At 50.8% G+C, this 23856-nt stretch overlaps 1 protein-coding gene across 1 annotated transcript in view; it reads right to left on the bottom strand.

Moving 5' to 3' along the window:
• The window catches only part of LOC138489261 (unconventional myosin-X-like), a 788454-nt gene that overhangs the window by 522009 nt on the left and 242589 nt on the right, over positions 1-23856 (bottom strand). The window contains exon 2 of the mRNA XM_069616957.1: positions 21539-21637. Coding sequence (XP_069473058.1) covers positions 21539-21637 — 99 coding nt within the window. The remainder of the gene's footprint in view (positions 1-21538; positions 21638-23856) is intronic.

Here is a 23856-nt window from a genome sequence, read left to right as displayed (position 1 = left end):
CTGGTAGTTTGGCTTCTTGGAGACGTCAGAGATGTGGGGAGAGAAGGAGAGGGTGGAGTCAAAGAGGACACCAAGGTTCTTAGCCTCACCGAAAGCAGCAGGAAGAGTGCCCAAAGTGGACGGCTAGAGAAAGAGAGGAAACGAGGGAGCGGGTGTCCCAATGAGGAGGATCTCCATTTTAATGGCAATGATTCAATCACTTACAAAGTTGGTCTAATGCAAAGTCTATTCTGCACCCATTTCAATCTGGCTTTAGAACAGGCACCAGTACTACCCACAATATTCGTCTCCTTGACACAGTAACATCCAGAGCTAAGACTTTAGGCAATCCATCAGTCTATAGAACTTTTATAGATTTTAAATCCGCATTTGATAGTGTCAATCGTTCGAAATTGTGGGAAAATCTGAATGAGATGCAGTGCCCAAATTGGCTACTCACGATCTTGAAGCAACTTCATACTCACACCAACGTCCAAGTTCGACTCGAAAACCAGGGACGCCTTTCTAAGCCTATAAGTGTTAATGAGGGGGGTTAAATAAGGATGCCTGGTGGCTGCCCTCCCAGTTGACCTATACCTTTCGAAATTGATAGGTCGTCTAGTAGTTAAAGCTAATCGTGCAGCTAAATTCGGCACCGAAAGGGTCTCTGCACTTTTGTAGGCAGACGACGTAATAGTGGAGCACACGCTTAGTGGGATGAAATCAATCCTAGGAAAATTGGGTTGCTTTGCTAATATTCACTCACTATTCATTTGAAAAAACTCAACTCATGCTCTATTCACCCAAGAGAATTAATAAGACCGAATATAGAGGAATCAGGGGGTAAGATCCAATAGACCAATCGCTGCAGGTACCTAGGAATATTCTGTACTAAAGTGGGGTTTGGTCTGTTAATTGAAAATAAAATCAGACATGCAAAGCAAATGACCCTACTTATAAAGAACTTTGTAAAGAACTATGCTGGGTACTCCTTGAAAGGAATCTTAATGCTCTATAGGCAATGGCTAACACCGGTTGTCACATATGGGACTGAAGCCATAACAATGAAACATGTATTGTGGCTCCAGAAAATAGAGGGATATTTCTGGCGTAATATTTTGTGCAAGCCAATCCAGAAGGGTTGAGTTGGATCTTCAATCCCTTAAAGCTATTGTGGTGCAACAGCGCGGCCCTTCTGCTATTAAGAAGGCATGTGCCAGCCTGAAAGTGACTTATTGCGCTTTACTGGGTCTACGGTGATAAACTTGACCGGACGGATATATACGACTCGGCGTGCCCTGCCCTATTTACTGAATTAGAATGGAATACTGCGCGTAATTCTTGTGGTCATAACACATCTATTAAATCGGCATTTAAACGTAAATTATGGAAGAAAGATTGGGAAGCTAACTTCACCCCTATGAGCGAATTACATAATTATGAACATATAGAGGGAACGGTGTATTCCTTCTTACGTCCCCAACCGTCCCAGATACGTTGTCCTGAACCTCTACTACGCAAATTCCGGATAGTTATGAGAATGGATCAACTTCCGGTAAGAGCTATTCGAGGTACGCAATGAAAATTACCAAAATGACCAACGTTATCGTTGCGTGTGCAAGAACTCGGATGCTTTAGAAACAGTGAGACACGGAATGACCTGCTGCCCTCGAATGCTAAGTGTGTATTACTTGAATCATGGCCGGTATGTACAGGATTGGTCTGATGACTTTTGGCAATACCGCCTGAACACCCATTCCGAGTCTTTTCTGATGGCATTATATCGGGTTTGGTCTAAGGCAGTGGCGACCTCGGACCCCCACATTAAGTGTTAACTCTTATGTCAGCCCTGGAATTTTTGGGGACGGTATATTTCTCTGAATTGCTGTTTCGACAATTCTGAGGTTTAATAAGCGAATTTTAATGAGTTCGTGCTAAGAATGAATTGTATATGTATGACATTTTATAGTCTATGAAATTTGACATGCTGTTATTTGTGTCCTTTTTACTACTGAATGTATAAGTTCTGTGAACTATAAACAACCAAATAAATAAATAATGGGATTGAGGCAGAGTTTGCGGGCAGCACACCACTGCTGAATTGCGGCCAGCCAGTCTGGTGTGAGAGCAGGAGGAGAGGTGGCTGAGGGGACCCCTGAAGGAGAGCTGGGCGTCAGCCACATGACACTGAAAGAGCAGAAAGTAGCGATGTGGTGGGCAAGAGGTGCCAGGTATAGAGGTTAGACACCTTCATATGGGCTAATTTAACGGCTCTCAAGTGCATACGTCTTAGGCCAGCCTGCCACCAAGGTGGGCGAATAAAGCTGCCTTGGGCAGGCGAGAGCTCACTGAAGCGGGTGTGTGAACACAGTCCAGGGCGGCCGACACTTGCTGCTATACAACTCATCAACCGAGAAGGATGAAAGGCGGAGTCTTGTTTTCGAACCTCTGACCTGCAGATTAAACCACGCATCAGGGCAGGAAGTGTTTAACTTGCTGAGCTGGCAGACGCTTCTGTGCCTTAGAGTGGACCCTCAGCAGACACTAGGCGGCTGGGCGTGAAATACAGCAGCGACCCAGTGCCCTTCACCTCTACCTCGAGGTGAGAGCAATCGAGTGACCTCGCCTCACCCCCCGCGGCCTTCTGGACGCAGTGACCCCAGAACCGCAAGCCCGCCTCTCTGACTGCAGGGGTCTCAGGGGACAGGCCGGGCTTAGCACACTTGAATGCCTGCCCCCCCCCCCCCCCAAAATGGACTGAGCGAATCCTTCCCAGATGGGGCTTTATCGGGGAGGGCAGGTCTAGAATAAAACGAGACATCATTTACCAGCTCTGATCACATGCCCCGCCCCTCCCCCATCCGAAGCTGCCATCTGCCGCCGACTGCTGAGAAACAGGGGTGCAGCAGAGGAAAACAATATAAGAGCAGGAGGGGGGGGAGAGAAGGAAGAGGAAGGAGCGGAGGGAAAGAAAGGGGAGGAGGGAAAGAAACGAGAGAATGGAAAAGGAAAGCAGAGAAGGGAAGGAAAGAGGGTGTGCAAGAGGGACAGAAAGGGGAGGAGGGAGAGAGAAAGGGGAGGAGGGAAAGGGGAGGAGGGAAAGCGAAAGGGGAGGAGGGAAAGAGAAGGGGGAGGAGGGAAAGAGAAAGGTGGAAAGGGGACGAGAAAGGAGAGAAGGGAAAGGAGAGGAAAGGAAGGAAAGAAAGAGGGAGCCCAAGAGGGGAAAAAAGGGGAGGAGGGAAAGCGAAAGGGGAGGAGGGAAAGAGAAGGGAGGAGGGAAGGGGGAGGAAAGGAAGGAAAGGAAGGAAAGAGGGAGCCCAAGAGGGAGAGAAAGGGGACGAGGGAAAGAGAAAGGGGAGGAGGGAAAGAGAAAGGGGAGGAGGGAAAGAGAAAGGGGAGGAGGGAAAGAGAAAGGGGAGGAGGGAAAGAGGGTGTGCAAGAGGGAAAGGAAGGGAGAGACTGTGGGTTCACAGACGTGCTGCGTGCACCCCAGAGAGGGAGAGGGGACACAGGTGGGCGTGGCTGGACCCGTGTCCCGGAGCGAGGATAATGTATCCATCTGGAAACAGCCGAGGCCGGCACGCGTAAAAGAAGGGGTGCATGTAGATGAGGGGGGCGGGGGGGCAGGGGGTGCATGTAGATGAGGGGTGGGGGGTGCATGTAGATGAGGGGGGGCAGGGGGTGCATGTGGATGAGGGGGGCAGGGGGTGCATGTGGATGAGGGGGGCAGGGGGTGCATGTGGATGAGGGGGGCAGGGGGTGCATGTGGATGAGGGGGGCAGAGGGTGCATGTGGATGAGGGGGGGCACGGGGTGCAGGTAGATGAGGGGGCGGGGGGGCAGGGGGTGCATGTAGATGAGGGGGCGGGGGGCAGGGGGTGCATGTAGATGAGGGGGCGGGCAGCAGGGGGTGCATGTAGATGAGGGGGGCGGGGGAGCAGGGGGTGCATGTAGATGGGGGGCGGGGGGGCAGGGGGTGCATGTAGATGGGGGGCGGGGGGGCAGGGGGTGAAGTATCCTCCGAATCCAGTCATCATGCGTCCGTGTGGCGGAGGCGCGGAGCTCATTGAGGAGGTGGTCTTTAATCCCTTCCTTAAGTGCAGGAGGGCGAGAGCGAGACTGAGGGTTAAGTGACAGCCGCGGTGCAAACAACATGAGGCTTTAAAGGGAGAGGCCGCAGCTGTGCGCGGCCCAGAGCAAGAGGCCGCAGGTGTGCGCGGCCCAGAGCAAGAGGCCGAGCAAGAGGCCGCAGGTGTGCGCGGCCCAGAGCAAGAGGCCGAGCAAGAGGCCGCAGGTGTGCGCGGCCCAGAGCAAGAGGCCGAGCAAGAGGCCGCAGGTGTGCGCGGCCCAGAGCAAGAGGCCGAGCAAGAGGCCGCAGGTGTGTGCGCCGCCCAGAGCAAGAGGCCGCAGGTGTGTGCGCCGCCCAGAGCAAGAGGCCGAGCAAGAGGCCGCAGGTGTGCGCGGCTCAGAGCAAGAGGCCGAGCAAGAGGCCGCAGGTGTGCGCGGCCCAGAGCAAGAGGCCGCAGGTGTGCGCGGCCCAGAGCAAGAGGCCGAGCAAGAAGCCGCAGGTGTGCGCGGCCCAGAGCAAGAGGCCGAGCAAGAGGCTGCAGGTGTGCGCGGCCCAGAGCAAGAGGCCGAGCAAGAGGCTGCAGGTGTGCGCGGCCCAGAGCAAGAGGCCGAGCAAGAGGCCGCAGGTGTGCGCGGCCCAGAGCAAGAGGCCGAGCAAGAGGCCGCAGGTGTGCGCGGCCCAGAGCAAGAGGCCGAGCAAGAGGCCGCAGGTGTGCGCGGCCCAGAGCAAGAGGCCGCAGGTGTGTGCGCCGCCCAGAGCAAGAGGCCGCAGGTGTGTGCGCGGCCCAGAGCAAGAGGCCGAGCAAGAGGCCGCAGGTGTGCACGCGGCCCAGAGCAAGAGGCCGCAGGTGTGTGCGCCGCCCAGAGCAAGAGGCCGCAGGTGTGTGCGCCGCCCAGAGCAAGAGGCCGAGCAAGAGGCCGCAGGTGTGCGCGCGGCCCAGAGCAAGAGGCCGCAGGTGTGCGCGCGGCCCAGAGCAAGAGGCCGCAGGTGTGCGCGCCGCCCAGAGCAAGAGGCCGCAGGTCTGTGCGCCGCCCAGAGCAAGAGGCCGCAGGTCTGTGCGCCGCCCAGAGCAAGAGGCCGCAGGTCTGGCCGCCGCCCAGAGCAAGAGGCCGCAGGTGTGCGCGCGGCCCAGAGCAGGAGGCCGCAGGTGTGCGCGCCGCCCAGAGCAAGAGGCCGCAGGTGTGTGCGCCGCCCAGAGCAAGAGGCCGCAGGTGTGTGCGCCGCCCAAAGCAAGAGGCCGCAGGTGTGTGCGCCGCCCAGAGCACGAGGCCGCAGGTGGGCGCCGCCCAGAGCACGAGGCCGCAGGTGGGCGCTGCCCAGAGCACGAGGCCGCAGGTGGGCGCCGCCCAGAGCAAGAGGCTGCAGGTGTGCGCCGCCCAGAGCAAGAGGCCGCAGGTGTGCGCCGCCCAGAGCAAGAGGCCGCAGGTGTGCGCGGCCCAGAGCAAGAGGCCGCAGGTGTGTGTGCGCACAGCCCAGGGAGGTCACAGGTGTGTGTGCGTACAGCCCAGGGAGGTCACAGGTGTGTGTGCGCACAGCCCAGGGAGGTCACAGGTGTGTGTGCGCACAGCCCAGGGAGGTCACAGGTGTGTGTGTGCACAGCCCAGGGAGGTCACAGGTGTGTGTGTGCACAGCCCAGGGAGGTCACAGGTGTGTGTGTGCACAGCCCAGGGAGGTCACAGGTGTGTGTGCACAGCCCAGGGAGGTCACAGGTGTGTGCGCGCAGCCCAGGGAGGTCACAGGTGTGTGCGCGCAGGCCAGGGAGGTCACAGGTGTGTGTGCGCAGGCCAGGGAGGTCACAGGTGTGTTTGTGGCCCACAGGCATGTGCATGGTCCATTGTATTTTTGCTGTGTTGCATCCAAGCAGGACTTTTTGGAGATAAGCCTGCAGTTCTGCCCACGTTACCAAAATTGGAGAAGGTGGTTTATAATTTGTCTTTGTTTCCAATCTGTTCGCACCGTTCGCTGCGCACTACCCCCTCCTGCTCCACAACACCACTAGGATACCCCAGGCTTGGGGAACCAGAGGGATGCCGCCGTGAACCTTTCCCTCTGCACTCTCACACCCCTACATCAACACTTTGTTCCTCCATTCTACCCTCACCCCAGCTGGTGATGAGTGAAAAACATGGTGTCACTTCCAATGTCACTTCCCTAAAATCTAAGCACCCCCACAAAATTCGTAAGTAGGATCTTCTGACATGGGATTGGCCATAATTCCAGGCCAGCGGGGGATGGGGCGCGTGAATGTGGCTACACCCTTGCAACATACAAGCCACTCCCACAGAGGTGGTAACAATTAGGGGAAAGGCATGGTGAGGTCTTGCTCGGGAGCACCTGAGCCATATACCAAGTTGTACCGAGCACCCAACAGGACAAATCATGCCACAGTCACGCGGCCCCCAAAGGACAGGGGAATCACGCTGTCCCCATCGGGATCACCCAGTCAGATCAGTGGGCTGGGATCACCCAGCAACAGTCCCTGGCACAGGCCAGGGTGGAACACACACACAGGCTGTGGTCACACAGCGACACCATGGAAGTGACAGAGTCGACAGGTTTACTGAGTCCTCTTTAAGCATTTGCAGGGCTGCAGGAAAACCAGTTCAAACTTACTCTACTGCCAGTCCAAGACAGTTCACAGCACAGGTCGGGAGCTGGCAAAGCAGCACCCGGCGCCACATCGGCCTAGTCCACAAACAGTGGGGCAGGCAGCAACACACACTGGTGGCACAAGCACTCACACTGAGCTGCAACCCTCACGTGCTAGTTACCTCTCTTGCTTCTGTGAGAAACCTGAGGGCGTCCTCACATCTAGAGCTGGGGGAGGCAGGGATGTCATGGGTAGGGCCGAGCCCGGGGGTCAGCCCCAGCTCTGGGAGCCCACCACGGGCTGAACCCATGAAATCCCTCATTTCCCCAGAAGAAAAAAAAATAAAAAAAAAGAATGCGCCCCTGTTGAACCACCATCAAGCCCGCATCCTTTTCTTTTTTTCCTGTTTTGCGCATTTATTTCCGGATTGGTCGCGCCACGGGCAAAATGTAAGTAATGCATGAAAAGGAAAAAAATGAATGCAGTCCTGATGCCCTCTTGGCACCCGAGCCGCCATCATACTTGAGCATTTCTTTCCATTTTGCCTGTGCGGAGCCGGAAAAAATTTAAAGAAACGCCCACAAAAATAAATACATGGCAGGGAGTGGGATGGGGAACGGGCCTACCTCGGTGGTAGCAGATGCAGGGTGACTCCCTGGTCTGCTCCCAGCCAATCGTGTTGTCTGGGGGCGGGACAGGAAGTCAGGACTCGGATGGTGGTGTGTGAGCGGGCCTGCACGCAGCCACGCTGCTTTTTTATTGTTTTCTTCACCTTTCCTGTACACTGGTCAGCAATGGTGGGGCCCGTGGCAGACCTGTGGCATCCAGGGGTACCAGCCCGAAACGAGGGTCAGGATGGAGCCCCCATTAGACCCCAGGCCGGCCCAGGCTTGGCCACCTCTACTCACATCTACTCCCCATGGGTCCTCTTCTCAGGTGGCCAGGGAAAGGCCATTGCTTTTGGATCCTGAGCCGGGAGGGTGGAGAAGCCAATCACCTGGGTGAAGGGTCCTTGGGGATTGGGGAAGAGGACGTCTCTCAGAGAGACGTGGTACTCCCCCTTCACATTCCATGATGAACTTGTAATCCCATAATATTGCGACCCCTTTCCCTCTAGCCAGGGTAACATCAGAAAATATTATACATCCAGAAGCCACGGAAAGAGGGTAAAATAGAGAAAGGTTAATAATGAGACACGGTATCACCCTTTCCCTAATAAAGGCTCCCCAGCCTTTGTGGGCTATTGCAACACATCGCCCCACATTTTCCCTCATTCAACCCACTATGGTACTGGGACAAGGAAGAAGCGACTAGGAGTAGTGAACACTAGTAAGTCATTTCACCACGCTAGTACTGAGACGAGGAAGAAGCCTGCAGAGCATTGTAAAGATCAGGCATGTCCCAACTGCTTCACTAATTGCAACCAGGCAATTCCAATTTGGGACTCACACCGGCAACCGGTCAAGTGGCACTTGTGTATGAGAAGGGAGGATATCGGCAGCACGTAGACCAGCAAGGAATCCTGTGTGCGAGGAGGCAGCCGAGATGGAGCCAGGACGACGGCAGACGACCCCAAGGAACCATGGAGTCCAGGGCCAAGAAGGCCGCAAGGACAATAGTGTGGAAGCCTTGATGGTCGGAGGTGCGCAGCAGCAGCTGTGGACACAGAAGAAAGGGGTCCGACAGCATCCATGCATAGAGTGCGGCGCTGCTGTCGAGACTGGAAGAGAAAAGGAAGTGGGAACGGGGCTCGCGTGTGAAGATAAAAGTGTCGGCAGAGCCTGTACCAAAAGCACAGCTGCCCAGAGGAGTTGCCCGGGACCGGTGAGTGTAGTGGGTAGAGTACTCGAACGGGGCGCTCCTGGGGCTGTGTGCGAAAGCAGAATTGGATGAAGAATGAATGAGAAAGCATATGCCAGCAGAAATTAACTTAAAGCAACTGGTTGAAAGGAAAATACAAGTACAATATAATATACAAATGGCAGAGTGAGAAATCACAATTGAATACAAAACTAAAGGAAGGTTTTAGGCAACGATATGCTGTGGTGTAAAATTCAAATATTCCCTATTGATGGCAAAGCACGAGTCGTATGAAGCTCAAAAGAAAGCAAGTATGCAAGATTGCGAGAGAGCATGAAAACAAGGTGAGGAAGGAACAAAACCACCATGAAATGAGCTACATATGAAAATACATTGTGGCAAGGCCAAAAGACTGGCAAAGGAAAGCACACACTGTGGCAAAGCCAGGGGGCTGACGAAGGGAAGCTAAGTGAGTGGGAACCAGCACACAGGCACAAATCCAGAAGCACCTGTGTGGGCTCGAGAGCCTAGGGTCCCTGTGTGCGCAACCTGCGATGGGTGGACCGCGCGGTCTGACAACTGCGCTTAGACCAGGGAACCCCAATTGTGAAAGCCATAGAAATTGATGAAGTGAAACAGGAGAAAGCAATCTGACTGAACTGTTAAGAAACCAGAAGGAGTATAAAGTTGGCCTGGAGCTGCCTTTGAAGATTGAAAATAAGTACAAGTGGAACTTGGGGAGGGAACCTTGAGTTTTGTGGAACTGTCTTGAACTTGGGGACCAGATGTGTAGCCAGATCTCAGGATCCAGCCAGAGTCAGCCTCTGCAGAAACCAAATTATTTTGAAAAAATGGAAAGGAAAACGCCTGCGACGGCACAGAGTAAGGGGGGGGGGCGGAGCAGCTCATTGCCGCCATGAGCACTCTGCTGGCTCCGTCCTCCTGCGTGTACACAGCAGGACTTTGATACAGGTCACAGCTGCAGAAAAAGCGAACTGCAACTTCCTCTGGTGACCCCGTAAAAGGGGTCACCAGGGGAAGTTACAGTTCTCAGACTGACCCAGTTTATTTATTTATGCAATGTTTGTCGGATACATGGACCCCAATTATTTATTTACTTCTGCAATGTTGGTCGGATATCTGTATCCGACAAACAGCATAAATAAATATACAGGAATCTGACAAACATTCCATGAATAAATAGCGCTATTAACATTGAAACTATCCCACACAATGCAGCCACCCAACTGCTTTCGGAGGCGAGCTGCAGGAGCTGTGCCGGGTGTGGTTCCAGTCAAAGAAAACGTTGCTTGTGGCGAACAGAAATCACCCTGTTTGATTAGTACCCAAGGGGAAAGTGTTGTTTTTTAATAAAATAGGATGAAAATTGTGCATTTTAAAGAATATATACACAGCAACACTGGTGAAAACTATTACACGCATATTGAAGTAACCCCTCACCAGTGCCATGGAAGTGGTTTAAAGTGCAATCGATCTATAGTTTGGAAAAGAAGCAGCATGAAAGAAATAGCGCCGTTTAAAACTACTAATTTGGACATTAAAGCACCCCCCTCCTCCCGCAACTCCGCCCCTACCCCTGCCCTTGTGGGATCCCCCACCAGTTTTTCCCCCATTTCGACCACTGGTGCTAAGTCACGACTTAAAGACGCTGGTGCTGGTTACAAGTACCCGGAGCAGTGACAAACGAACTCTCCTTCCTGGAGGAAGACCGCAGCTACCCCATCCCCCCCTGCCCACCACCGCCCCGTCCAGGCGCCCACCCACCCACATCCTGTCCCACTGGGTCACCGCGTGACGGGACAGCTTTCCCACAGCCCTTCCAGAATCCCCGTGACGCTCGAGCCAGAGGACAGGCTCCGTCAATGAGTGACGCTCCCATCGCCGCATTCCGCGACCCTGAGGCCGCCTGACCCCGAGGGTGGACGGTTCTGAGGACTGGCCGCGTTTCCTCATTTCCTCGCATTCCTTCCTGGAGTTCAGTGCCCGGAGAGCGTGTGGCTTTCATCTCCTTCCCCCGAGGCCTCCACCCCCCCACTGTCTCCAACCTCACCCCTCCACCAAAAGCTGGCTGTGCTGCAGCAACGCAAGGCAGGAGCACACATGTGCACGCACCAGGCATGGGTGGACTGGCCTATAGGGAGCTGCGGGGATGTCCCGCTAGGACTCTACGCCACGGGGCGCATGTGTGGCAACACGTGTTGTCATAGGAATTGGGTTGGGTTTGCTTAATATGTGTAAATGGGGCCGCTTTGACAATGGTCTGCACTGCAGGGACTCTTTTGGTTCCCAGTTCCCCCCCTCCTAGTACCAGGCAAACCAGAGCAAGAGGCTTTACTCACAGTAGCATCCGGGCAGGCACGTGGAAGGCTTATACACCACACAAAGGGCTAACGCAACACTCCACTGGAGAAAGAGGACTCGAGACAAGTAAAAAAACACCACAATAAACCACCAGAAAATCGGGTTGGTCAAAAAGCCTTCGATTTTAGCTTTATTTTCCCCATCCCGAGTACAAGCCTACAACCAGAATACGCAAGAACGCGAGACAACATACACCTGCTTGTAGTCATTGTGTTAGCTCTAAACCGCCCCCATTAGTGTAATCACCCCGCATACACGCCTCATATAACTAATCCAAAGTATCCCCTCACTGCTGGGTCTGCAGCGATCTAAAGCCAGTTGCACATGTGCTTAAATAATAAAACAAGAAAAAAATAAAGACACGCTGGACCGGAGCTACGGAGCCTGGAATGGCTGAGCACTGGGAACAGCTGATCAATGGGAGTGCCGAAGACAGACACACTGGAGCGGAGCTGCAAAGCCTGGAATGGCTGAGCACTGGCAACAGCTGATCAATGGGGGTGCCGAAGAAAGACACGCTGGAGCGGAGCTGCAAAGCCTGGAATGGCTGAGCACTGGGAACAGCTGATCAATGGGAGTGCCGAAGACAGACACACTGGAGCGGAGCTGCAAAGCCTGGAATGGCTGAGCACTGGGAACAGCTGATAACTACTTCCTCCTCAGTGACTGGGGACAAGTGGAAAGGGGGGCAGTTGGGAATGGTGAGGTCTTTTTTACTATTAAGGTTGTCTTTGGCGGCAAGGTTGGCTTTTTTGGCTTCAATCTTAGCTTGTAGAAGGGCAATTTTCTTTGAGAGGGCTAGTTGGATATTGTTGCACCAGGCCTTGTCCTTAGTGCAGTCCTCTGTGGGTGGCAAAGGTGATTCAAGTTCTCTTAGTATCGAGAATAATTCTTTTGTGCCAGATTTGGCGCTGTGAATTCTCAGGTTATAAATCTCTTTTTTGGCGTTTACGATAGCAGATTTGTAGATGGAATCAGCTGTAGAGAATTTGTCTTTAGTAGAGAGAGAGATGGGGCTTTTATCCAGCTAGTTTCTGCAGCTCTTTTTATGTTGCAGAGATCCTTTAGTTCTGCTGAGAACCATTTGCTGGTATGGGCAATGGGTTTGGCTTTTCGTTGTTTGAGTGGAGCTATCTGGTTGAGGGCTAGTTCCAACGTGTTGTTGTAAAGATCTACCAGGGTGGAGGGGTTGTCATTCTGAGTAGGAAGGTTGGCTTTAGTGATGGGCATAAGGAGTGGTCTAAGGTTTTCCATAGTGATGTTGCGATTATTTCTGGAGAGTATTCGTTTTGGGTACAAATCTGGTTAGGGAGAAGGTGATAAGGTGATGGTCGGTCCAAGCACAAGGTGTGATGTCCGTCAGTGAGAGGTTACAGTTGGCGTCTGCTAGCCAGTCTAAGGATCTTCCTTTTGTATGTGTTGGTTTGTTGATGTGTTGAGTGAGGCCTAAGTGAGTAATGGTGTCATTGAGAGAGGGAGCGTGATCGTCGTTGGGGTCATTGAGTCCCAGGTTGAAATCACCCATGATGATAATTGGTGATTTAGGTTTGGTGTGAGTGGTGAGTAGGAGAGAGATATCCTCTTCAATGGTGGACAGGGCACCTGGAGGTCTGTATATAATGTGTAGGACAATGGTTTGGGTGTTGGATAATGGAAGTTTGATGGATACGAGTTCGGCTGATGGCAGGGTTGTGTTAGTTGCTTCTCTGATGTTTGGGTTGGATTTAGCAATAATGGCCACTCCCCCCTCCTATTCCAGTTTTTCTGTCAGCACGGATGATGTTATAGTTATCAGGGATGGCTAAGGCTAGGTAGGACCAGCTGCTAGATGGAGCCACATTTCAGTGATCGCGATGAAGTCTAGGTGGTTTGCGGTGGTAAGATCTGCAACACTGGTGGCGTGGGCTACCAAGGAGCAGGCATTAATGAGGGCACCCTTAATGGGAATGGAAGTGGGGGTAACGTTTGTGGGTGGCAGAATGTAGGGTGTTGTGCAGTTTTGGCTAACTGTGGAATCGGTGTGCGGTGTCTGCTGCCTATGGTTCTTGGTTTGGTTGGTGATCATTCTAGCGGATTTGTGGCTCAGGCTAGTGCGGTAGCTGAGTCTGGCGTTTCTGAACTTGATGGGTGGCGCTACCTTCAGGTTGCGGGTAGTAGGTAGAACGAGGCGAGAGCCTAGTCGTGTGTTTCTTAGAGGTGTAGGGCATGGTATGAGAGGTGTGGGCGGCATGCAAATCTCTTTATCCATTCCACTGGTGATAGTGGTTCTGGGTAAAGTGGAATAGTCGCGTTGGTGCAGTTCTGTGGTGAAAGATTGTGGAGTAAGGGGAGGAGCGTGGCCATGGTCAGTATGGCCATCATGGGCGGCTGCGCTCCTAGGGAGTGGCAGAAAGTGGAGGCTAGGGTCTAGCGAGTTGATAGCTTGCAGGGGATAACTGGGTAAAGTTAACAAGTGGGTGGAACTTGGCAGTAGGGAGGTGTGGTGCTTCTAGGACAGGGTGCCAGAGCGTGTGCGTGAGGTAAGCAAGAGATGCCTATCTGACATCTAATAGTTACTGACAACGTGAGCGTGGCATAGGTAACAAGAGCGAGTATGGGCGGCAATACATGCAGTCATAGAGTCAGCATTGGGCAATCGGTAATGTATGCCGTCATAGAAGGCAATCTTGAGGCAGCAACGGGCAAAGGGCAATATATGCAGTCATAGAGGCAGCACTGGGGCAGCATTAGGCAGAGGGCAATATATGCAATCATAGAGGCAGCACTGGGGCAGCGTTAGGCAAAGGGCAATATATGCAGTCATAGAGGCAGCACTGGGGCAGCATTAGGCAGAGGGCAATATATGCAATCATAGAGGCAGCACTGGGGCAGCGTTAGGCAGAGGGCAATCTATGCAGTCATAGAGGCAGCACTGGGGCAGCATTAGGCAGAGGGCAATATATGATATCATAGAGGCAGCACTGGGGCAGCGTTAGGCAGAGGGCAATATATGCAATCATAGAGGCAGCACTGGGGCAGCGTTAGGCAGAGGGCAATCTATGCAGTCATAGAGGCAGCACTGGGGCAGCGTTAGGCAGAGGGCAATATATGCAATCATAGAGGCAGCACTGGGGCAGCGTTAGGCAGAGGGCAATATATGCAATCATAGAGGCAGCACTGGGGCAGAGTTAGGCAGAGGGCAATCTATGCAGTCATAGAGGCAGCACTGGGGCAGCATTAGGCAGAGGGCAATATATGCAATCATAGAGGCAGCACTGGGGCAGCGTTAGGCAGAGGGCAATCTATGCAGTCATAGAGGCAGCACTGGGGCAGCATTAGGCAGAGGGCAATATATGATATCATAGAGGCAGCACTGGGGCAGCGTTAGGCAGAGGGCAATATATGCAATCATAGAGGCAGCACTGGGGCAGCGTTAGGCAGAGGGCAATCTATGCAGTCATAGAGGCAGCACTGGGGCAGCGTTAGGCAGAGGGCAATATATGCAATCATAGAGGCAGCACTGGGGCAGCGTTAGGCAGAGGGCAATATATGCAATCATAGAGGCAGCACTGGGGCAGCGTTAGGCAAAGGGCAATATATGCAGTCATAGAGGCAGCACTGGGGCAGCATTAGGCAGAGGGCAATATATGCAATCATAGAGGCAGCACTGGGGCAGCGTTAGGCAAAGGGCAATATATGCAGTCATAGAGGCAGCACTGGGGCAGCATTAGGCAGAGGGCAATCTATGCAGTCATAGAGGCAGCACTGGGGCAGCATTAGGCAGAGGGCAATATATGATATCATAGAGGCAGCACTGGGGCAGCGTTAGGCAGAGGGCAATATATGCAATCATAGAGGCAGCACTGGGGCAGCGTTAGGCAGAGGGCAATCTATGCAGTCATAGAGGCAGCACTGGGGCAGCGTTAGGCAGAGGGCAATATATGCAATCATAGAGGCAGCACTGGGGCAGCGTTAGGCAGAGGGCAATATATGCAATCATAGAGGCAGCACTGGGGCAGAGTTAGGCAGAGGGCAATCTATGCAGTCATAGAGGCAGCACTGGGGCAGCATTAGGCAGAGGGCAATATATGCAATCATAGAGGCAGCACTGGGGCAGCGTTAGGCAAAGGGCAATATATGCAATCATAGAGGCAGCACTGGGGCAGCGTTAGGCAAAGAGCAATATATGCAATTATAGAGGCAGCACTGGGGCAGCGTTAGGCAAAGGGCAATATATGCAATCATAGAGGCAGCACTGGGGCAGCCTTAGACAGAGGGCAATATATGCAGTCATAGAGGCAGCACTGGGGCAGCATTAGGCAGAGGGCAATATATGCAATCATAGAGGCAGCACTGGGGCAGCGTTAGGCAGAGGGCAATATATGCAATCATAGAGGCAGCACTGGGGCAGCGTTAGGCAAAGAGCAATATATGCAATCATAGAGGCAGCACTGGGGCAGCGTTAGGCAAAGGGCAATATATGCAATCATAGAGGCAGCACTGGGGCAGCATTAGACAGAGGGCAATATATGCAATCATAGAGGCAGCACTGGGGCAGCATTAGGCAGAGGGCAATATATGCAATCATAGAGGCAGCACTGGGGCAGCATTAGGCAGAGGGCAATATATGCAATCATAGAGGCAGCACTGGGGCAGCATTAGGCAGAGGGCAATATATGCAATCATAGAGGCAGCACTGGGGCAGCATTAAGCAAAGGGCAATATATGCAATCATAGAAGCAGCACTGGGGCAGCGTTAGGCAAAGGGCAATATATGCAATCACAGAGGCAGCACTGGGGCAGCATTAGGCAGAGGGCAATATATGCAATCAGAGGCAGCACTGGGGCAGCATTAGGCAGAGGGCAATATATGCAATCATAGAGGCAGCACTGGGGCAGCATTAGGCAGAGGGCAATATATGCAATCATAGAGGCAGCACTGGGGCAGCATTAAGCAGAGGGCAATATATGCAATCATAGAGGCAGCACTGGGGCAGCGTTAAGCAAAGGGCAATATATGCAATCATAGAAGCAGCACTGGGGCAGCGTTAGGCAAAGGGCAATATATGCAATCACAGAGGCAGCACTGGGGCAGTGTTAGGCAAAGGGCCATATATGCAATCACAGAGGCAGCACTGGGGCAGCGTTAAGCAAAGGGCAATATATGCAATCATAGAGGCAGCACTGGGGCAGCATTAGGCAGAGGGCAATATATGCAGTCATAGAGGCAGCATTGGACAATAGTGAATTAGTTGGACATAGTTAGTTACTTATTTTCGAAAAACGCTGTCTGGTACAGTAGTTAAGCAGATAGACAGACGTGTTCGAGTAATTAGCATGCGTGCAGGGCTCGAGTGGCAGGACGATGCAATAAACATACGTTAGACACGCAGACGTCGTCCGGGCTAATCTTATGACGGTTAGGTATACAGTAGGTGTTGGAGGCTTACAGTTCAGGCGGTAGTTCCGATCACTTACCAGGGGGGGTCGAGTTGAGCGTGGAGGGTGGGGAACCACGGCGGGGCCCTCGGCCCGTACGGCTCAGGACAGGCTCAAGACAGGAGCAGAGCCTTGATGTGTGTGCCTTTGTGGGTGTGCCGGCTATTACCTGCCGGTGTCGGATAGGCTGCAGAAATGCAGTGGGTGACCAATCAGGTCGTGGGAAGTGCACCTGGTGGATAGTTCGGCCAGGGCGGGCAGCCATAGAACTTTTGCAGGCGGCCATCTTTCAGTGACTAGACCTCGCGGCAAACAAAGGAGGCTAGCACTCAGATGGTGGTTCAAGGCATAGATATATGGGCAATAACAAAGCGGTAGCTGGATAGTTGCACTTAGAAGAAATTAAGCAGTGCTCTTTCAGATATTGCAGCGATCTCTGCTGCAGATGATAAATTGTAGAAATTCAGCTGGATGGGGCCAGGGGCCTACCTTACGGCTGGTGATAATCCGTTCTCCTCCTGAGTGAAACACTGCTCCTGCAGTGTGGAGGTGCTCCGGCTCCTCCTGAGATAAAAGGCTCATTGCAGGTTTTTTGTTTCTCCAAAGGAGTCCTCCATGGAGGCAATTGTCACCAGATTCAAAATCCTGGCCCAATGCCTTATTTCACACGTCGCATCAGAACACGAACTATGGTACAGAAACACGTCAGTCCATTCATTATACACATCGGAGCGAAGCACAAACACCTGGGTCCCCACCCCTCCCCCTTTCAAATGGTTTTAAAAATGTAGGAAAGCTTCCTTGCACCTTTTCTTCTAACAGGTGACAGTGCCCCATCCGGCACGCTACCCCCCTGTCTGAAAGCCCCGCGCCTTGGCCACTGACATAAGGGCAGGCATTGGATCCCAAGTTAGGATGGCAAGGCAGACTCCACCTTTCATTCTTTCGCGGTCAATTAAAAGACAGGCAGTACAGAAAGTACACTGCAGAATATTAACACATTCCCTCAGCAATTAAAAAGGGGAGTTATCTAGAATTGAAACACTTGTGTATAAGCGCGTTACAAATGCCATATCATATCACGATGCGCTATATAGGAAAATATTTGCCCCCTCTTCACCACCAGACACACACGGGTGGCGCTTGAGTTATTGCCCAGCCCAGGGCTCAGATGGCAAGGGTCTTTCAAATCGATTTACTTGCCCAGGCCATATCAATAGATCCAGTGGCGGAGGACAGCAGCCTGCCCAGGCCATATCAATAGATCCAGTGGCGGAGGACAGCAGCCTGCCCAGGCCATATCAGTAGATCCAGTGGTCGACGACAGCACCCTGCCCAGGCCATATCAATAGATCCAGTGGCAGAGGACAGCAGACTGCCCAGGCCATATCAATAGACCCAGTGTCGGAGTGTAAAAGTATATTTTGCATGAATACCGCCTGATAGTAAACTATTGGCCTAAGCACATTCACATCGCAATATAAATTGCATTGAATGAACCTGAAACAGGCCGAATATGCTGCCATTTTGAGTCATCTGCCATTTTTATTGCCTCCTGCTTTCTGTCCCATGTTTAGAATTGTGTTTTTGGCTCCAGCAGAGCAAAATTAACTTTGTACCGTTTCCACGATATCAACGTAGATACGAATGTTGAAGCTGCTAAAGTAGATTGTTTGTCTAACACTGATTAACCTTGGAGTTAAACAAAAGCCATACTAATCAGTAATTTAGATACCATCTGTTCCAATAGTGCCTTCTGTGTTCAAACAGCAAAGTAGAATGATGAATAGCGAACATGCTCTTCTTGCAGAAATCTTTGTTTTCGCTCCATGAAAGTAAGCCGAGTTTAAGCTCAAGAACAAACGCTAGACAAATATAAGGGAGTAAAATAAGGACTGTTAACCTTGTGTCCTATATTTAGAAAACATATGAAGTGTTTAAAGGAAAACAACAAACTATTCAAAGATATTTAAACATGACTTAGCTATGTGGATAGGCCATGAACCCTAGGTAAATGTATGACATGAAGAGGGGCTGGACGATGTGTCCGGGATTGTGGAAAATCTGTATAAATGTACGTGTATTTGAAATGTCCAGCACTCTGTCATGTCACGGTGTCTGCTTGCACACATTGCAGGGTGTTGAGAGCCAGACAGCTGCCAGTTAATAAATGTACATTATACCTTGACCTCATGACCGGCGTATTTCTATTAGGTGGTATTACACCTTCATATTTTTTATCTTTCAGATGGCACACAAATAGGGATCCTCAAGATCGATGCCACATCGCTAGACGAAGACGAGGCTACCGGACCGGGATCGGAGAGTGACGGGGAGCCCTGCAAAGTGAGACGTGATTCCTCTGCATTACTGCATGCCCAATCCCTGGACGGTAGTAGGGCATCACGACGGGGGTCCGTGTATCGAGGCCTGTTTTGCAAAAACGCCAGGCACAATGTTTTGATGTCCGATCAGACCCTTCGATTTGAAATCAGGCGAGTGGTGCCCCGATTCCTAAAAATCCTGACATTTGTTGCAAGTGTTGGCTCTGCAGAAACAAACATAGCCAGGTAAGATCGCGATTTAACCATGCCTCGGAAATTGTGATCCTGTTGCAGGGTTTTATTTCCGCAGGAAAAGACAATCTTTGAAAACAAGGCCAACTGGCGCCACCCGATTGGTTGCCGGCTTATTTAATGTATTATAAGTATGGCCTGGGAGCTATCGTATTTAGTGAAATTTGGCACAGACAGACCAGACATGTTTCCGAACTTCAGTGGCCAGTTTATGGTAGTTTTGAAATTGCCCGCCTAGAGTATTTAGAATCTGTATTGTTTAGAAAAAAAGGCTAGGCCTGCAGGATTTAATGCAGTTAGAGATTGGAGGAAGGAAGCTATGCAGCAACTCAAAAGTAGAGAAAAGCGTGTGTGTAGACACATGACGAATGCTGGGAAAGCATTGCTGCATGATCAGCAGAAACAGTCAGAATCTCTTAGAAGTATGGACAGGGCTTTCCAACTAGATGTGCAAAAGATATATCCCTCAGGATTTTCATACATCAAATGAGTTAATTAATAAAATATTGAATGAATGCAGAACTGTTTCAACTGCACCACCTCCTTATGTGCCTCTTCCCGTTGTTCCTCATCCTGCACCTCCACCTGTGCCAACAGTTGCCGTCCCCGCAATTCCATCTGCGCCACCAGTGGTATTGCCTCCACTACCTTTTGAACAAGAATTGCATGAACCCTCTTTTCCAGGTGTTTCTTATCCACCTGTAGTGGTTGAAAGGGGCAGTAGCTGATCCAAGAATAGTGGCTCGCTGTGTTCAAACAGCAAAGTAGAATGATGAATAGCGAACATAGGCACAGTATCTGAAGACCGAAAGAGAGATTTGTATACGTGGGCTAAAAAGTACATAGAAGAGGGTGATGAATCGGCTGTTTTAGTTGCGATTTCTGATAAGGTGGTATTCCTGAACAGAATATTTTGATAGAACGAATGGGAACTTATTTAGTTTTTTATATGGAGTGATTTGATGGACATGAATGTTCCACAGGGTTTGAGGGATTTGAATGTCCTTGCCCGCTCAAGGGACACTGCAGCGAATGTATACGAGCATGTAGAGAAGTTATTTGGGTTTAAAAGGGAGCTAGATCGGTTACAGAAAGATGTGATGGATGATAATGGACGGCAGGCTTCCTATGTGCAGAAGCGATTTCTTCATCCATTGACACCAATAATTGAAGAAATGAGCATTTGCACAAGCGACGCTCTTAGATGGATTTCCGATGTTTCAATTCCTCCCATTGAAGTGCATTACACGTTTAGTCAGTATGCTCCGGCAATGCAAAGGAAAGTGTTACAGGTGATGGTTGAGTATATATAAGATGAATTTATGAAGAAAAAGGTACGTTGTCCCGCAGATTTGATGGTGGTACATCTACCGCTGCTTATGCAATCACCACATTAAGCACTGTTGTGGAGAGTAAACGAATTCCGCATAACTCTGCGCAAGCTGCAGAGATTATTGCATTAACCAGAGCTTGTGAAATTTCTGAGGGGCTTAGTGTAAACATATATACCGATAGCCAAATCGCATTTGGGGTGGTTCATAATTTTGGCCGACTATGGGCTGAGAGAGCATTCTTGACCTCACATGGAACAAAAATTCAACATGGCACTCCGATAGTCCGGTTACTATCAGCACTTGTGCTTCCTACACAACTAGCAATAATGAAGTGTGCCACACATCAAAAAGTAACGGACGATGTAGGAAAAAGAAACGCTTTTTTTGACAGAATAGCCAAACACCTGCTACTGATTTGCACTCAAAGATGTACATGCTCAATTCAGCAAGACGAGTTACCGATACTTGATGATGGACGACTGGTTTAGCAGTGTAAAAGAAATTCAGGCTGAAGCTACTCCAGAAGAAATAAAAACAGTGGGCTGAGGGTCCAGCGGGTCTAGACGATGAGGGTTGTTGGGTGGATAATGAGAAGCAAAGATGGATGCTACCCAATGCCTATGTCACTGCTAAGGTCACCATGGCTGATGGCCCAACACACATATGTGCTAAAAAGATTTGTCAACAATTAGATCCTGTCTGGTATAACGCGAATATCCAGAAAACTGCTGAACGTTTGGTCCAGAGATGCATGATATGTTTGCAACATAACATTGGGAAGCGAACACTGACACCGAAGGGCAGTTTTGGTCCCCCCTCCATGTCCTTTGAGGTGATCCATTTTGATTTCATTGAGATGGAACGTTGCCAAAACTATAAATATGCCAAAGTTGTGATCTGTGCCTTTAGCAAAAGGGTTTAAGCTTTCCCACTAAAAGATGCCACAGCATTGTCAACGGCAAAGACCATGCTTAGGGAATATTTCCCTAGGTTTGGCTTGCAGAGAGTAATTTGGTCCGATAATGGACCACATTTTATCACTGCTGTCCATCACACAGTACACGCTGACCGGGGATAGACAGACTGCAAAACAACCACTACTCTAGGAGCAGTGCGTCATCGCCCGGAACCATCACCACTGAACCTAGGCATCACCATACAGGCCACACAATAGACTGTTCACAGGTCCATAGCCCCTACACCAGACCAACCACACAATGAACTACCCACCACCCCCGACTGCTCCATAGCCCCTACACCAGATCAACCACACAAGGAACTACTCACCATCCCCGACTGCTCCACAGCACTTAGACGAGATCATACAGGCAATGAACAACTCGCCACCCTTCAGCTCATGCACCACAAGGACCCCGCCCAGGTCTACTCACCTCGCCATAGTCCGAACTGAAGACCACTGACCGGTCCGCGCAGCAGGTGATGGTGCAAGGCAGCAGCTGGTCCTTCTCCCGTAGCCAGACGCGGCTTCCCTGTAAGAGAGAAACAATGGTCAACAACCAAATGGAAGAACCATACATGCCCCCAAAACAAATTCACAAATATGCCCACCCCCTCATGCCCAGAATCCAGCACAAAAGCAAACCCAGAGCTCAAACCATACTGAATTAGTTCCCCTGTAGTAGTGTCTGAAGCGTTAGACAGAGATCGAGAGATTTTATGTTAAATCGCATTTAATTGCTTTTCTTCTCTTTTTTTCCCTTTTGTTTTCTATTTTTTTCTTTTGTGTGTTTTTGTAGTTAGCTAAGGTTTCCTATTAATCCAATTTCTTAATAAATTTATTTTTAAATTACAAAAAGTTATGAATTCGCTGATCTGCCCCTAAAGCATGGGGTTATCTCGCAGACCTGCCTGCCTGTAAAAACTCAGCTTTTCATCCAAGAACGTTGGTATAGAGTGCTAATTCAGTGCAGCCCATGGAGGTTCTATATACACACTACAAAGCACAGCAGCCACCCAGCTCACCAGGAGTAGCGCAGGCCGATATCAAGGCTGTCTCTTCCCGAGAAGCAGAAGGGGCGGAAGCACAGAGCAAAACAGTGAAGAAATCAGGGGGGGGGGGGGGTTTATAAACTTTTATACAGGTATTTACTGATTACCACTAGAACGTTTAGGATAAAAAAAAATGGGAGGAATCCCAATTAACACACCTAAGGTTTTTTCAAAAAAATTCTAGGCCATCCAAAATATCAATTTATAAGTTAAAAGAATTCCCTACTTCACTTTAACATGAAAACATTCACAAGCAAAAAAGACTAAACTAGTCTGCAAGATGTTAATGTGCCCATCGGATATCGTGCAGCCTAGTGAATTTTCTGGCCTACTCCTTAATGTTTTGGCCCCAGAGCCGATGCAAATGATGGAACATGAATTCACCCATAGGAAGAGGCCAGAGCGGTTGCCCAGCCCTATTCATTCACTGGGTCTAGCAATAGAGCCGGAAATACAGAGGTGGGACTTGGGAAATCTAGGAGCAAAAGCTGCAGGCCACGCTGAAGCAATACGGCGAGCACTTCCGTTACAAGGAACCGGAAGTGCATGTAGCCAGCTTCTCCTGTCACAGTGAAAGGAGTGGCCCAGCTTGACCCAGACAGGTCTAAAGTTGGTGCCCGACTGCCCAAGCATAACGCAGAGAGGAGCAGGAAGTGATCCAGTGTGAGAGAGGGGAGGCAAAGGACGGAAAGGTTCGTGGAGGAGGACATGGATTGGGAGGTTGTGAAATGCAGTTAGCGAGATAGAAGGGGCAAGAACATGGAGAGATTGGGTGTTATTTACTTATCGTGCTTCTATAACGTTTTACACCAGGGAGCTTTACAAAGTTACATAAACTGGTGCACAGCGATATACAAAGCGCCTGGAGACTGCCCCTGTGTGGTAGCAGTGCACAGTATAAATCAACACTGGAGTTCCACAAGGAGCATGCCTATCAGCCCTCCTGTTTAACCTCTACATGGCTACCCTCCCACAAATAATTTGTTCACACAACATCCTGTGCTACAACTACGCCGATGACACTCAACTAATTCTAAAACTCCTGAATTCAAAACCCAACTGCCAACCTGACCTCGCTTCCTGCCTCCTCGACATAGATCTCTGGATTACCACAAACCACCTCTTGCTAAACCCCTCCAAAACCGAAATAAAGGTATGTGACAACACCTAACTTCTTCAACACCCACTACCCTGGCCATCTGCCATGGGCCGACACCCTCTAATTCAGTAAAAAACCTTGGATGCACCCTAGACTCAGACCTAACCCTCTCGTGCCAAGGCAACAATGTCTCAAAGTCCTGCCACTACCACCTCAAAACTCTTAGGCGCATTTTTCCATACCTCTCCTTTCCCAACATACTCTCTGCGGTCCAATCAATTGTTATATCAAGACTGGACTATGCTAACCCCCACTACCTCGGAGTGCGCGCATACCAACTGACTAAACTACAAAGAGCACAACACGCTGCAGCCAAACTGCTACTAGCGCTTGGCCCAAGGGACCACATCTCCCCAGCCCTCAAAACTCTGCACTGGCTTCTGGTTGCCCGAAGATTGACCTTGAAAACCTTATGCATTTCTCACCGAGCACTGCATAAAACCGGACCTCAATATCTTCAAGACAAACTAAAACCCTACCATCCTCCATGCACTCTAAGATCAAGCTCAGCCGGCCTCCTAGTCATACCAAAAACAAACT

The sequence above is a fragment of the Ambystoma mexicanum genome, chromosome 9 (genome assembly GCF_040938575.1).
Source record: "Ambystoma mexicanum isolate Mex_15411 chromosome 9, UKY_AmexF1_1, whole genome shotgun sequence".
In the NCBI taxonomy this organism is placed as follows: domain Eukaryota; kingdom Metazoa; phylum Chordata; class Amphibia; order Caudata; family Ambystomatidae; genus Ambystoma; species Ambystoma mexicanum.
The sequence above is the reverse complement of the archived record's forward strand: the minus strand, read 5'-3'. Positions and strand labels throughout refer to the sequence as shown.